This window comes from Uloborus diversus, chromosome 9 (assembly GCF_026930045.1).
Source record: "Uloborus diversus isolate 005 chromosome 9, Udiv.v.3.1, whole genome shotgun sequence".
In the NCBI taxonomy this organism is placed as follows: Eukaryota; Metazoa; Arthropoda; class Arachnida; order Araneae; family Uloboridae; genus Uloborus; species Uloborus diversus.
Genome location: NC_072739.1, coordinates 126,865,690 through 126,878,143, shown reverse-complemented (window position 1 = coordinate 126,878,143; position 12,454 = coordinate 126,865,690). Strand labels below are relative to the sequence as shown.

Below are 12,454 nucleotides of genomic sequence, written 5' to 3'. Positions count from 1 at the left end.
AATACTGTGTCATTTACAGCCTGTTGCATATGAGAGATGTTTTAACAGTTTCCAGACCATATAAAGCATTGGAAAAAGTAAGTTTTCATGGGAGTTCAATTATCGCTTTCTGCATCAGAATCACTACTCATTAGTTGCCCCCCTTATCCATCAAAAATTGCCGATTCCATGAAAAGTCTTTTTTTGCTTTGGACAAGATCGATAAATCATTTGGAAAACAATCCAATATTTATAACTCAAATTAACAAAAAATCCGGCTGTTAAAATAATTTGCGGTTTTTTATTCGGTATTACAGGGTTTTTGCCTTCATTTTTGTCGGGGAAAAGGAAAAATTTGCTAAATCGCGAAATTTGTTAAATAGAGATTCGTTAAATCGGGGTCCGACTAATAAAAATTGAGTTATAATACCACTAACTATTCCAAACTTGTGTGCAATTCTAAGGTTTGTCCACCAAAGTTTTGCATATTTTGATGGTGAATAACACAGAAAATTTGCAAATAATAATACCCAACACCAAAAATGCATCTGGCTCAAAAAAGTTGTTTCAGATACATTTTGTCTCCCTTAACACGAAAAGTACCGTAAAGAGTTGAGAAGTTCCACCTTTGCTTATATATAAACTTTTTTTTAAATAAAGAAATAATTAATTCAAAAGTGGTCAGCATACAATCTTATGATCTGAATTTCTGGATGTCTGTGCTCAGATGCATTTTTTTATCTAGTGCTAAGCAAAAAAATAAGTATCTATTAGTAAGGATTGATAAAACTTGCCAGGGAAATATATGTACCATTCGTAGTACCTAGTTTCTGATGCTTTTGATGTTACGTACTTTTAACATGGTCCCAAGGAGTTTGTAAAATTGAGCATTAACTGTATATAGTATATGAGAATACAAAATGGACATTAAGGAATATGTATCGTATAGTGTATCGATTCAAAAATTCAAGTTGGTAAAAGGTTGCCCCTACAGATCCACAATACCACAAAAATGTTTATTCAAATCAAAAAATTTTTAGGTATGCTGCAAGAGGCCTAAAAAAATCAAGTTGACTGATGCAAACAATGAAGACAAACATTATGGTTAAAAATAAACTTCTTGAGCCCTTCAGAGGAATGTTAATGGTTAATTTATTGCTCTGCCGACCCCCTCCCCCCCCCCCCCCCAAAAAAAATAATAGCAACGAAATTACAAAAAAAAAAAAAAAAAAAAACGTGGGGAAAATGGGGAACCATTTTCAAAAAGTGGTGTGTGATGGTGGACAATGGTGGTCATATTTGGTTTAAGGAGGTCGTTTTACATATGAACCAGTAGCAGAAATAGTGAAAGGAACATTTTTTCCCTTCTCAACATAGTTAATTAGTTCATAATGAAAATTTTAACTTCAACTTAAAAGAATCCTTGTTTTTTAGTATTATGCGGGAGACCTAAATATTGCAAAAGAGGAAAAGTTCTTTTTTTTTTTTTAACAATAATGCTCAACTACAATGTTTACATCAGCCAACTTGAAATTTTTTCCACAATTTTAAAAAAAGATAAAGAAAAAATGATATTTTGGTAGAAAATTATTAAATTTAGGCTTTTTGCAGTAGATCTAAATATTTTTTGAACTGAATAAAAGTTTTTGTGGTACATGCAGGTCAGTAGGTGCACATTTATCAACTAGAAATTTTGAATTTCCAAAAAAAAATTTTTGCCAATACACCCATATGTCTACCTCAAAAGCATTATTGGTAAGACTTGGTATTGTTTTTTGACAATTATATGGGGTGACTGGATCAGAGCTGAGACTTACCGAAAGCAAACAAATCAGCATGCAAAAATCTGACAAAATAAAAACATTAGAAGGTTAATGAAACTAAACTCAGGGGCACAACAGCCCATGGGAGCCAATGTCTACTATGCCCATCTCAGCTTACAAGACCGGGGGCTCTGGGGTGCATGGCAAATGTTCCGGTTAGGTGGTCAGCCGAACTTGGACCAAACAGGATTTAGTTCCCAAGCACGCTTGGTACTCATTTTATCGACCTACTGAAGAGATGAAAAGCTGAGTTGACCATACCTAACTAAGGAATCGAGCACGAGTCTGCAGCATGGAAGCACTACCAGTGAGCCACTGGACTTCGAAAAGGTTAATTACGCAGATTATACCAGCATAAGAAAATTTTAATGCGTTGCCAGACATTTAATAGATAGGTAAAAGTGCCAAACTTAGGTCATAGATAGTGCTGCTTTTAATCTCCATATTGATAAGATGTCCCTGTATTTTGGAAAATTTTAAAAGCAAATTTATCAGTTTAGATTTCTTTTTTTTAACTTAGCTGAAAATTAATTCAAGTGCTTTAGGAGGGTGTTTGTTTCACCAAGAAATGCTTAGGATATTAGGAGAAATTTTGTGTTTATACTTTCAAATATCTACACAAAAACAAAACAACTCACGAAAATTTTGTAACGTTTAGAAATTCTTTATCCTTGATACAACTCTTCATATTAGCGTAGGCTATGAGAGTATACGAGCTAATGTAAAAAATGCTTGTTTGGATGTTTTCTTCTATGCATACATCTCCAACTACTGGACCAGATATTTCTGAGCAGTGTAAATTGCCAATAATCTGCTTAATACCCTAATCACACATGATGTAGCTATTGAGCAATAAATAATACTTACTCTTATATGAATGACAGTTTTAAGTAGTATTAGTTGGACAGTAGCTTTAGCTCATATTTTTAAAACTGACATGGTTTACAACACATGACAAGTTAAAAGAAAAAAAAAACCTTTAACAAATTTACAAAAATGCACAAGTTTACTTTCAATTAAAGTACAATGCAGATTTCAGAGATTGGTTTATAACAGAAATAACTCTCATAACAACCTTTAAGATTTACAACTACTATTTGCAAATTTAAATTCAGATTACTGAAAGCAGAAATTTTACAAATAAGTTCGGTATTTCAAAATATATTTCCCATTCATTGAGAGCAGTGAAAGGCCCCTCATGTTTCAGCAGAACTCTTTTATGGTTTGCATTACCAAACGATATTTATGTATCTGCACGCTGATGTAATTTTGTGCAATACTCCAAATTCTTTGCTTCTAAAATAAACGGCGATTCCTTTAAATCTTTGGGAATGCACTTTTGAGTTCAACTCAACTAAAATTTTCATTTGTACGGATTTTTTCTAGGTCAGCCCATTTCAGATCCCTGTCTTCTTCTTTGGTCTGCTAACCGTTGAGATCGGCGTAAGCCAGATGATCCAAAAGACTCTTGAGTGCTGCTAGATGTTGGACTATGTACAGAGGAAAACTCTTCTGAATCGGAATCAATTTCAGTTTTGTTATAAGTCCATTTAACGACAGTTCCATCCCACTGTTGAAAAACATGTTAATTATAGCTTCCATTGTGTTAATTGTGACATTATAAACTAACATCACATAGTATAAATTCAAATATCATATACTATAGGTAATTGTGATAAACAACAGGGGTGCAATTTTTATTTTTATTTTTACAAATAGAAACCTTAGAATCTATGTCACATTTCTAATATGATAACAGGGGTTAATCCAGGTGTTTTTGTAAAAGTTCTTTCTTTGTGAGGAACTAATTTAGCTTTGTAAGAACACATATTAAAAAGTTTGTGAAATAATAAAAAAGAAAAGTAATAAAACTAATATTTACAATACAACAAAATAATGATTGTAGGTACATATGAGGCAGTAAGAAGCACAGGGAAGTAAAGCGCGTTTAAAAATAACTTCCTAGGTAGGCTTTCATTGAATTTTTTTTCTAAATCATACTGTATAGCAGGACCCACCAGGACTACTAGAACTATCTCTCTCCCCAAGACAGAGGAGAGGTTCCCGTACCATTTGTACTGGTTATCTCCAACTTTAAAATTTTGCCACTTACTTCCCTTAGCTTTTTCACTGCCGCATATAATAAAATTGAGGCAACAAAATAGAATTATTTCAGTGATGGATATCACTCGATTTTGTTTCTTAAGGATTTTGTAAAGAGTCCAAAAAGTATTTAAAATAAAGTTTGCAATTTTGTAAAAAGTTTTTAATTGCTCATTATAAGTGGTTTTCATTTGAAGTTTAATTCTTGTATGATACAGTGATATTTGTAATGAAAATAGAAAGGATAATCTGATAAGTAGGAGTGGTAAGAAAAATGTCCTGCCCAGTACCATTCTTCTCTATTAGTAAAAAGGAATACTTACAGAACTGCTCATTATTTCATTTCGATATGGATGCCACGAAACATCACGTACACACCCTTTATGTCCTCGTAGAATTGCTTTGATTTTGCCAGTCAGCACGTCATAAACTGTAAAAAGTTCAAATGCATTTAAAATAGTAATGATTTTTTTATACGTAAAATTACCACTTTCATACATTTTTTTCTTTCCTTTTCAATAAAAAATAATAAAATTAAAATTTATGCTGTCCAATGTTGGACCCATTGATGGGGCGATTCTTGAACACTAGTTTAAAATAGTTATTTAAATCTGTATTTCAAAGCCAGACTGACGAAAGTCAAAAAATTGGGATTTTTATTTCATTATTGCATTGTATGCAGAATTTTATTTGCATTGAGTGATTATGAACATAACTCTAAAAAAAAATCCTTTCTAATTATTTGCCAGTGTTAAAAAAGCGTGCATTCTAACTTTTGCATGTGCCAGACAAACTTTTTTTTTCTCTGCTGTAAGCTAGAGATCATGAGACTTACGTTGTTCTGGCTCTGAGGTACAGAAATTCCAACTGCATTTGTCCTGCAGTCCAAACTCATTTTTGTAGATACTGCCGTTTATCTGCACACGGCAGTATACATATTAGCATGGTATGGGAGAAGGTGCTGGTTTAATTGGATCTATATTTTCTGAGAAGAAACATTCTTCCTCAGTAAAATTTTTCTCACTAACACTAACAATATAATAATTACTGCCTGACATTTTTCAGTCCCATAACTACACATGAGTCATTCCATTTTAAATCAGGCAGGCAGGTGGGAAAAGTGCCATATGGTCATCAGTTTTTTTGAGCAATCACGATTGCTTATTGCTTTCATCTGACTGTTTTTGGCATCCTTTGATTTTATTTTCGTGCCGCCACCCTCTGCAGCATCACCATCGACCGGCTCCTCACGATGCTGCTCTGCTAACGAAAACCATCTCCAGGTTGCATCCATGTCCTACACACACGCGCATACATACACAACTACACACACACGCATACACGCACAACTACACACACACACGCACACACATACGCAAACACATACACACACACAAAGACATACAGACACCTACACATGCAAACACACACAAACACATACACACACTCATACAAACAACTACCCACGCATTCATGCCTGCACACAGACACAAACACATACCCCCCCCCCACATAAACACATTCATGCACACTACTCACACACTTATGCCTGCACACAGACACAAACACACATAGCCCTACACACACATACACATACTTCTACACACACACACACATAGCCCTACACACACACACGTACCCCTACACACACATACCCCTACACACAACACACATACCCCCACTCACAAACACACACGCCTACATACACACACTCGTGATTGCGAAAAACATAATTTGAATTCAAGATGTCAAAATTCAAATTAATTTTTTTTTAAATTTTTTAAATTACAGTAACTACAACAAAGGAATTTTTAAAAAGTAGGCAAAGTGATATCCCAAATGGATTTTGTCCAAGACTTTTTTTTCCCATTACATATTAAAATATCAGCATAATACTTAATTTTAAATGGACACTATATCAATAGTATTTAATCTATTTGAATAATTCTGTTTTCTACAAATACATAAGGACCTACAGTGGCTCCCAAAAGTGTTCGTACACCTACGACTTTCAATGAAATCGGCCCCTATGCATTGGATAGAATAAATATTTGGGAATAGGTATTTAATTATAAGATCTATGATCTATTTTAAAAAAAAACTATGCAAAATTTTTTAATAAAACATTAAAATTTAATTTTTTAAAAATCAAAACCCAAAAAGCGCCGGAAATTTTATCTCACAAAAGTCTTCGTACACTTTGAAAAAAATGTCAAAAAAATAGTAAATTATCTAACTTTTTACAAAATTATTGTTTATTAGAATATCATACAATATCAACAACAGCTTTTAAACGTTTGGGAATAGATTTCATTGTTTTTTCTTTCTTTTTTTATGAAATTTCTGAATAAGTGTTCAGCCGCGCTTTGAGTCTTACTGTTTCTAGTTTGCTTTTCGTTTTAATGGTGTATTTTCGTAATCTAGCCACCAGATATCTCCAAATATGTTTCATTAAGTTTAAATCTGACAACTGAGGAGAGATTTCTAAATTTAAGGACATTTTTTTGAGGCACCAAACGCAAACGTGTACTTCTTATCGTTATTTTGATAAGAAACAAAGTTGTTTCCAATTGCCAAATTTTGGGCTAATAGTTTAAAATTGTTTATTGAAATATTTAAATGAACAGCATGATTCATTATTTCATCAAAAAATTCCAAATTTCCAAGTCCTGATGCAGTTATGCACCCTCACACAAGAACACCTTCACCGTTCTGATTAACTGATCCTGCAAAGTTCTTAAGGTCAAATTCCTCATTTTTTCTTCTGTTGACAATTATACAACAATTTAACCCAAAATATTGAATTTATTTTCATCTATAACTAAAACGTTGTTCCAAAACGTTTTGAGCTTATTTATCATTAATTTTATGGCGGAATGCGTAAGCTTACTGTTTTTCGCACAAACAAGAAAATTTCTGCAGGAAGAGGTCCCCTATAATCCAGCTAATCAGAGAATTTGGCAAACAATTTTGGGTGAAAATTAAATGTAAAATGTTTCATTCAATTCCGCAGAAACTTTTTCAGCGCTCAAGTGTGTATTCTTCATAATTTTTTTAACTGTAAACCTCCGATCACGCTTTGTTAACTTTGCCAGTTGACCTTTTCTTACCTTGTTTTCGATCCGATTCTTGTCTTCAAAGCATTTTATCAAGCACTTCACTATAGAATGTAATAAATTAACTAATTTAGAGACATTTCAAACCAATTTACCGCTACTGTGAGGAACAAATTCAAATTTCAAATGGTGTTCGTGTTATTTTACGAATGCCAGCCATTTTAAAGTAATAAGCAGAATATTAGGGAATAAATAAACAAAAAATTAAAGGCAAATGACTTAACAGTGTTATTATAATGCAAAAATAATAAAAAACCACATATGATAATTTTAATCATGAATTTTATTCGAAAATATTTCGGCGTACGATGACTTTTGTAGCGTATTTTTTCTCTGTCTCATCGTTTTTTGACAAATTTCAAAAATAAAATCTCACAATATTTTGGAAAAAAACTACTGGGTTTTAATCAGAATGACATAAGAATGGTGTGAAAAAAAATTAGACTTCATACTCAAATTCAGTTTTGCGTTATTTTGGTTTTACTACAAAATTTCAAGGTGTACGAACACTTTTGGGAGCCACTGTATATATCATCTAAGCATCATTTTTGAAAATTTAATCGGTTCATGGGAAAAAAAAAACACATTTTTTTTTTGAGGGGTGAAAAAACTGCATTTTTGCTGATTTTATGATTTTTTCCCTCAATGAAAAAAAAAAGTTTTTTTTTACTTAACAGATGGCAAGTTGAAGCCGTCATAAGGCAGTTTCTTAGCAAATTGTATTGTAATCCTTAGATGATATAGCCAAGGAAACTAAATTTAAAATCTTAAAAATTTTCTAACTAACAATTTTTGAAATGAGATTACTTTAAAAGCCTTTTAAAGCTTTGCAATATTTATTTTGTCAATACACTCCAGAATATTGTAAAAATGGAAGAACTAAATTTTGAAAATTATAATTATTAATTAGCTATAGAGATTAATGTGGGCACTACCATACATCATTAAATAAATAAATTAACCATTACTTACCAACAACACGGCCTTGAGCACAACCTGTATAGATATAGCTTTGACCAGTCGTAGCTTCAGGCGAAAAATGGCAACGAATGAGTGTTTGTAACACACTATGTCCACGATACGTCATTAGAGAAGTATCACCAGTTAATTTACGTTTTTGTCTGTTTACTGAAATAAAAACATAAAAGTGAACTACTGACTTTTTGAAAGAGCTAATGTGAAAGCAACAATGTAAAGTTTAGGACACTGCCCTTTTATTTTTCTTAATGTGCGAGGTTAAAAGTTAAAAATATAAAAGAGATTGCTCTAGTTATTGAACTTGTCAGTCAAGAAGAAGTAATAAAACACACACACACACACAAAGGGGAAGAATGAGAAAATTGCGGGGTAAATACTATAATTAAACTACAATTTATTTTTGTTTGCTTCAAGGAAGACTCAAGAAACTAATATTTTTTCACGATTTGTTTAAGCTTTATTCAATTAGATATAGGAGGCTCCGCTCCATGATTGTCAACCCCCAAATGCCACCTGCAATGGCGTAAAATCTCCTATGGCAGGCAACAAGTAATGATTTTAATGCTTTTACTTTTTAATGTCCTCATAGTCGGAGAGCCCAGGACTGTCAGACCTTACTTATTTCCTAAGTAACAAAATGTGTAGGACCGAATAGAGTTAGCATGTACTTTGAACATATGCATGTTTATTAACTTGGTACCGAGGGCAATTTGCAGGTACTGCGTACTTAATGTACGCAAAAACAGTGATAACCTTACTTATTTTCTAAGTCTCAATTTTTATATTATGATACTCAGGGAACTATTCCAAAACATTTTGTAAGTTGCCAGACCAATCGCATGGGCCAAACATTCCGCCAGACACAGTTAAAACGTCGCTGCTAGTACAAGAGTGAGGTTATTATTCTTGTGCTTAAGCACTGAAAAATATTGTCTGCGTTCAAAAAGCAATATTGTTAAAGCAGAAAGCCTAGTAAAAAGAACATAAAATAGGATTTCAGTGAAACCCCTATTTTACGTCTCTTGAATCTATGTTTTCCTCACATTTCACAATTTTTCATCAGGTCCCAGTTATCAGGTCCCCCAATTACGCCTGCTAGCTTAGACCAAGGGCCAATTTTCAGGTACTGAATACTGAACGTACGCAAAAACAGTAATAACTTTACTTATTTTCTGAGTGCTGATTTTTTCGTATGTTTTACAAAATATTGTCAACAGTTCGAGCCAAACTGAAAGACACGTCCTGTGGGTACTAATGGCTGCCAGTGGCACAACCTTACCTATTTTATGAGTCTCAATTTTAATATTGTGATACGCAGGAAACTATTACAATGCATTTTGTAAGCAGCCAGCCCAATCGCATGGGCCAAACATCCTGCCAGACACAGTTAAAACATCGCTGTGAGTATGAGCGCTACGTTATTATTCTGGCACTTAAGCACAGGAAAATATCATCTCCTTTCAAAAAGCAATATAGTTAAAACAGAAAACCTAGTAAAAAGAACATGAAATAGGATTTCAATGAAATCCCGATTTTACGTCTCCCGAATCTACGTTTTCCCCACATTTCACGATTTTTCATCAGGTCCCCCAATCATACCGGCTAACTTAGAGCAAGGGCCAATTTTCAGGTACTAGATACTGAATGTACGCAAAAACAGTGATAACTTTACTTATTTTCTGAGTGCTGATTAAAACGTCGATGTGAGTACTCAGAGACAGTAACGTTTTAACTGTGTCTGGCGGGATGTTTGGATCATGCAAATGATCTGGCTGCTTATAAAATGCATTGAAATAGTTTACTGAGTATCATAATATACAAATTGAGACTTAGAAAATAAGCAAGGTTGTGCCAATGGCAGCCATTAGTGCCCACGGGACGCGTCTGGCAGTTTGGCTTAACAATATTCTGTAAAACATGCGAAAAAAATCAGCACTCAGAAAATAAGTAAAGTTATCACTGTTTTTGCGTACATTCAGCATCCAGTACCTGAAAATTGGCCCTCAGTCTAAGTTAGCAGGCATAACTGGGGGATCTGATGAAAAAAGTGAAATGTGGGGAAAACTTAAATTCGGAGGACCTAAAATCAGGGTTTCACTGAAATCCTATTTCATGTTCTTTTTACTGGGTTTTCTGCTTTAATAATATTGCTTTTTGAAAGCAGATGATATTTTTCAGTGCTTAAGCACAAGAATAATAACGTAGCGATCATACTCACAGCGACGTTTTAACTGTGTCTGGTGGGATGTTTGGCCCATACGATTGGTCTGGCAGCTTACAAAAGGATTTGGAATAGTTCCCTGAGTATCATAATATAAAAATTAAGACTCAGAAAATAAGTCAGGTTATCACTGTTTTTGCTTACATTAAATACGCAGTACCTGCAAATGGCCCTCGGTCCAAGTTAATAAATATGCGTTTGTTCAAAGTACATGCTAACTTTATTCTGTCCTACACATACTGTTACTTAGAAAATAAGTAAGGTCCAGCAGCACTGGGCTTTTTGACTATCAGGACAAGATTTAGAGAGGTGAGACAGAGCGGAATGGCTTCCCCTGGATGCCCTGTATTTAGCAGTACCAGTATTGACCTAGTATTCACACCGATATTCACAGTCTAGAGAAAATAGGCTTACAGACACATAAACAGACAGTTTACACAATAACAACACTATTTGAGTACTACATTTTACAATAGCCAAACTCAGGATTGTTAGCTCAGTTGTCTAGTAAACTGGGGAGCTCAAATAAAAACGACTATTTTTAATAAATAGAAATAGCTGTAAACTCAAAACCCACGAGTAATTAGAGAATATTACTATGCAACTCAACTATTCTGTGTTAGGTGCTATTAATTAAAAAAAGTTATTAAAATATTGATTTCTTTTTTTTTAATAAAGAAAGTAGCTTAAAAACTGAACATTTAAGTTATTCATGCCCAAAGGATAAGCTTGGTTAGATTTCCTTTTATTATAAAACTCCATGAAGTAGACTTTAATAGAAAAATAGTCATTTAGAACAGGGCTTCGCAACCGATGTGTCGCGGCATACTGGTACGCCGCAACAAGGAACCCGGTGTGCCGCGGTATCTTCGTAGTTATATAAAAAGAATGAGCCTTGACGTATTTCATTTTAAAGTTACGACCGAATAGCGTTTGATCGTTCTGTACCTTCTAAATTCACCCTGTCGATCATGTGCAAAGGGACATACCCGACAAGGGGAGAGGGGGGATTTGCTGCCTCACTTCTGTTAAACTTCTTGTGATCCTACTGCTTTCAGTTTTTGAAAACGGATTTTAATTTCCACGAAATCAACTAATTATACAGAAATTTTTCTAAATCTTTTGCAAACGGGAGTATCGTCCCCTCCCCCAGGAATTTTAGCCCCAGCTTTAGCTTTCGTTTTCCACTTTTCCAGTTCCGACTTTGTAAAATAGAAACTAAAACCATATACTGTTTCCTCCATCATGAAGCTCTCATGGCAGAACTTACCAGATGAGCTGAAGTCAGCATTGGCTGAAGTTGTGAAAATCGTGAATTTAAAAAAATCGAGGTCGCGTAATTCTCGCCTTTTCTCCGTATTTTGTGGAGAAATGAAGGCAGATCACCACTCCCTACTTCTTCATATAGAGATACGCTGACTTTCACGTGGTGAGGCACTATCAAGAATTTTTGAATTGAGGAACGAGGTATGACAGTTTGGATTTTAAAAAACGAAATGCAGTACGCCAGTTTGTTGCAAGACAAATACTGGCTGGCAAAACTAGCGTACATGGCTGACATTTTTGAAAACCTTAACGAAATGAATCGGAAAATGCAAGGACAAGGAGAGAATTTGGATTACATGTATGGACAAGCCAAACGGGTTCAATTCAAAAATTCATCTGTGGAGAGAAGAAGTAGTTCGTGGCTCATTGGACATGTTCAAACGGACCGTCAGCATGGTATGCGAAGAAAATGGCATGGAAGAAAAGCTGCTGAATGTGGTGGCAAAACATTTAGTCATACTTCAGGACAAGTTTAAGCACTATGTCAAGAATATTAACATGGAACAGTATGACTGGATTCGCGATCCATTCTCTTCATCAGCGGATACAACAGGTTAAAGACCTTTCTTTGAAGGCAAGAGAAGAATTTATGGACTTCAGAGAGACCGTACTCTTAAACTTACGTTGAGCGAAGTGCCTCTGGACGAATTTTAGTTGCTGGTTAAAAATGAGAATCCTACTATCTCTTGTCTTGCTATTGATGTGCCATTGTGACCATTTTCAATTACATCTTTGCGAACTCTTCCTCTCAGCCCTCGTACTTATAAAAAACAGTAAGAGATCACCGCTAAAGAGCCTGGATCAAGAACTTCGTGTAGTTCTTTCCCGCACAGAGCCGAACATCAAACGTCTTTGCAAAAATTAGTGCCTAACTGAAGTTAGGTGCATGGTTAATTTCTTGCTTGCTT

General features: G+C 34.4%; 1 protein-coding gene across 1 annotated transcript in view; it reads right to left on the bottom strand.

The window, feature by feature from the left end:
- Window positions 1-2,807: 2,807 nt before the first annotated feature.
- The window catches only part of LOC129229381 (DDB1- and CUL4-associated factor 11-like), a 59,185-nt gene continuing 49,538 nt past the window's right edge, over window positions 2,808-12,454 (bottom strand). Inside the window, exons 15-17 of the mRNA XM_054863674.1 lie at window positions 7,994-8,149; window positions 4,229-4,335; window positions 2,808-3,372 (exon numbers count right to left, since the gene is read on the bottom strand). Of these exons, the coding sequence (XP_054719649.1) occupies window positions 3,190-3,372; window positions 4,229-4,335; window positions 7,994-8,149 (446 nt within the window). The 3' untranslated portion in view covers window positions 2,808-3,189. The remainder of the gene's footprint in view (window positions 3,373-4,228; window positions 4,336-7,993; window positions 8,150-12,454) is intronic.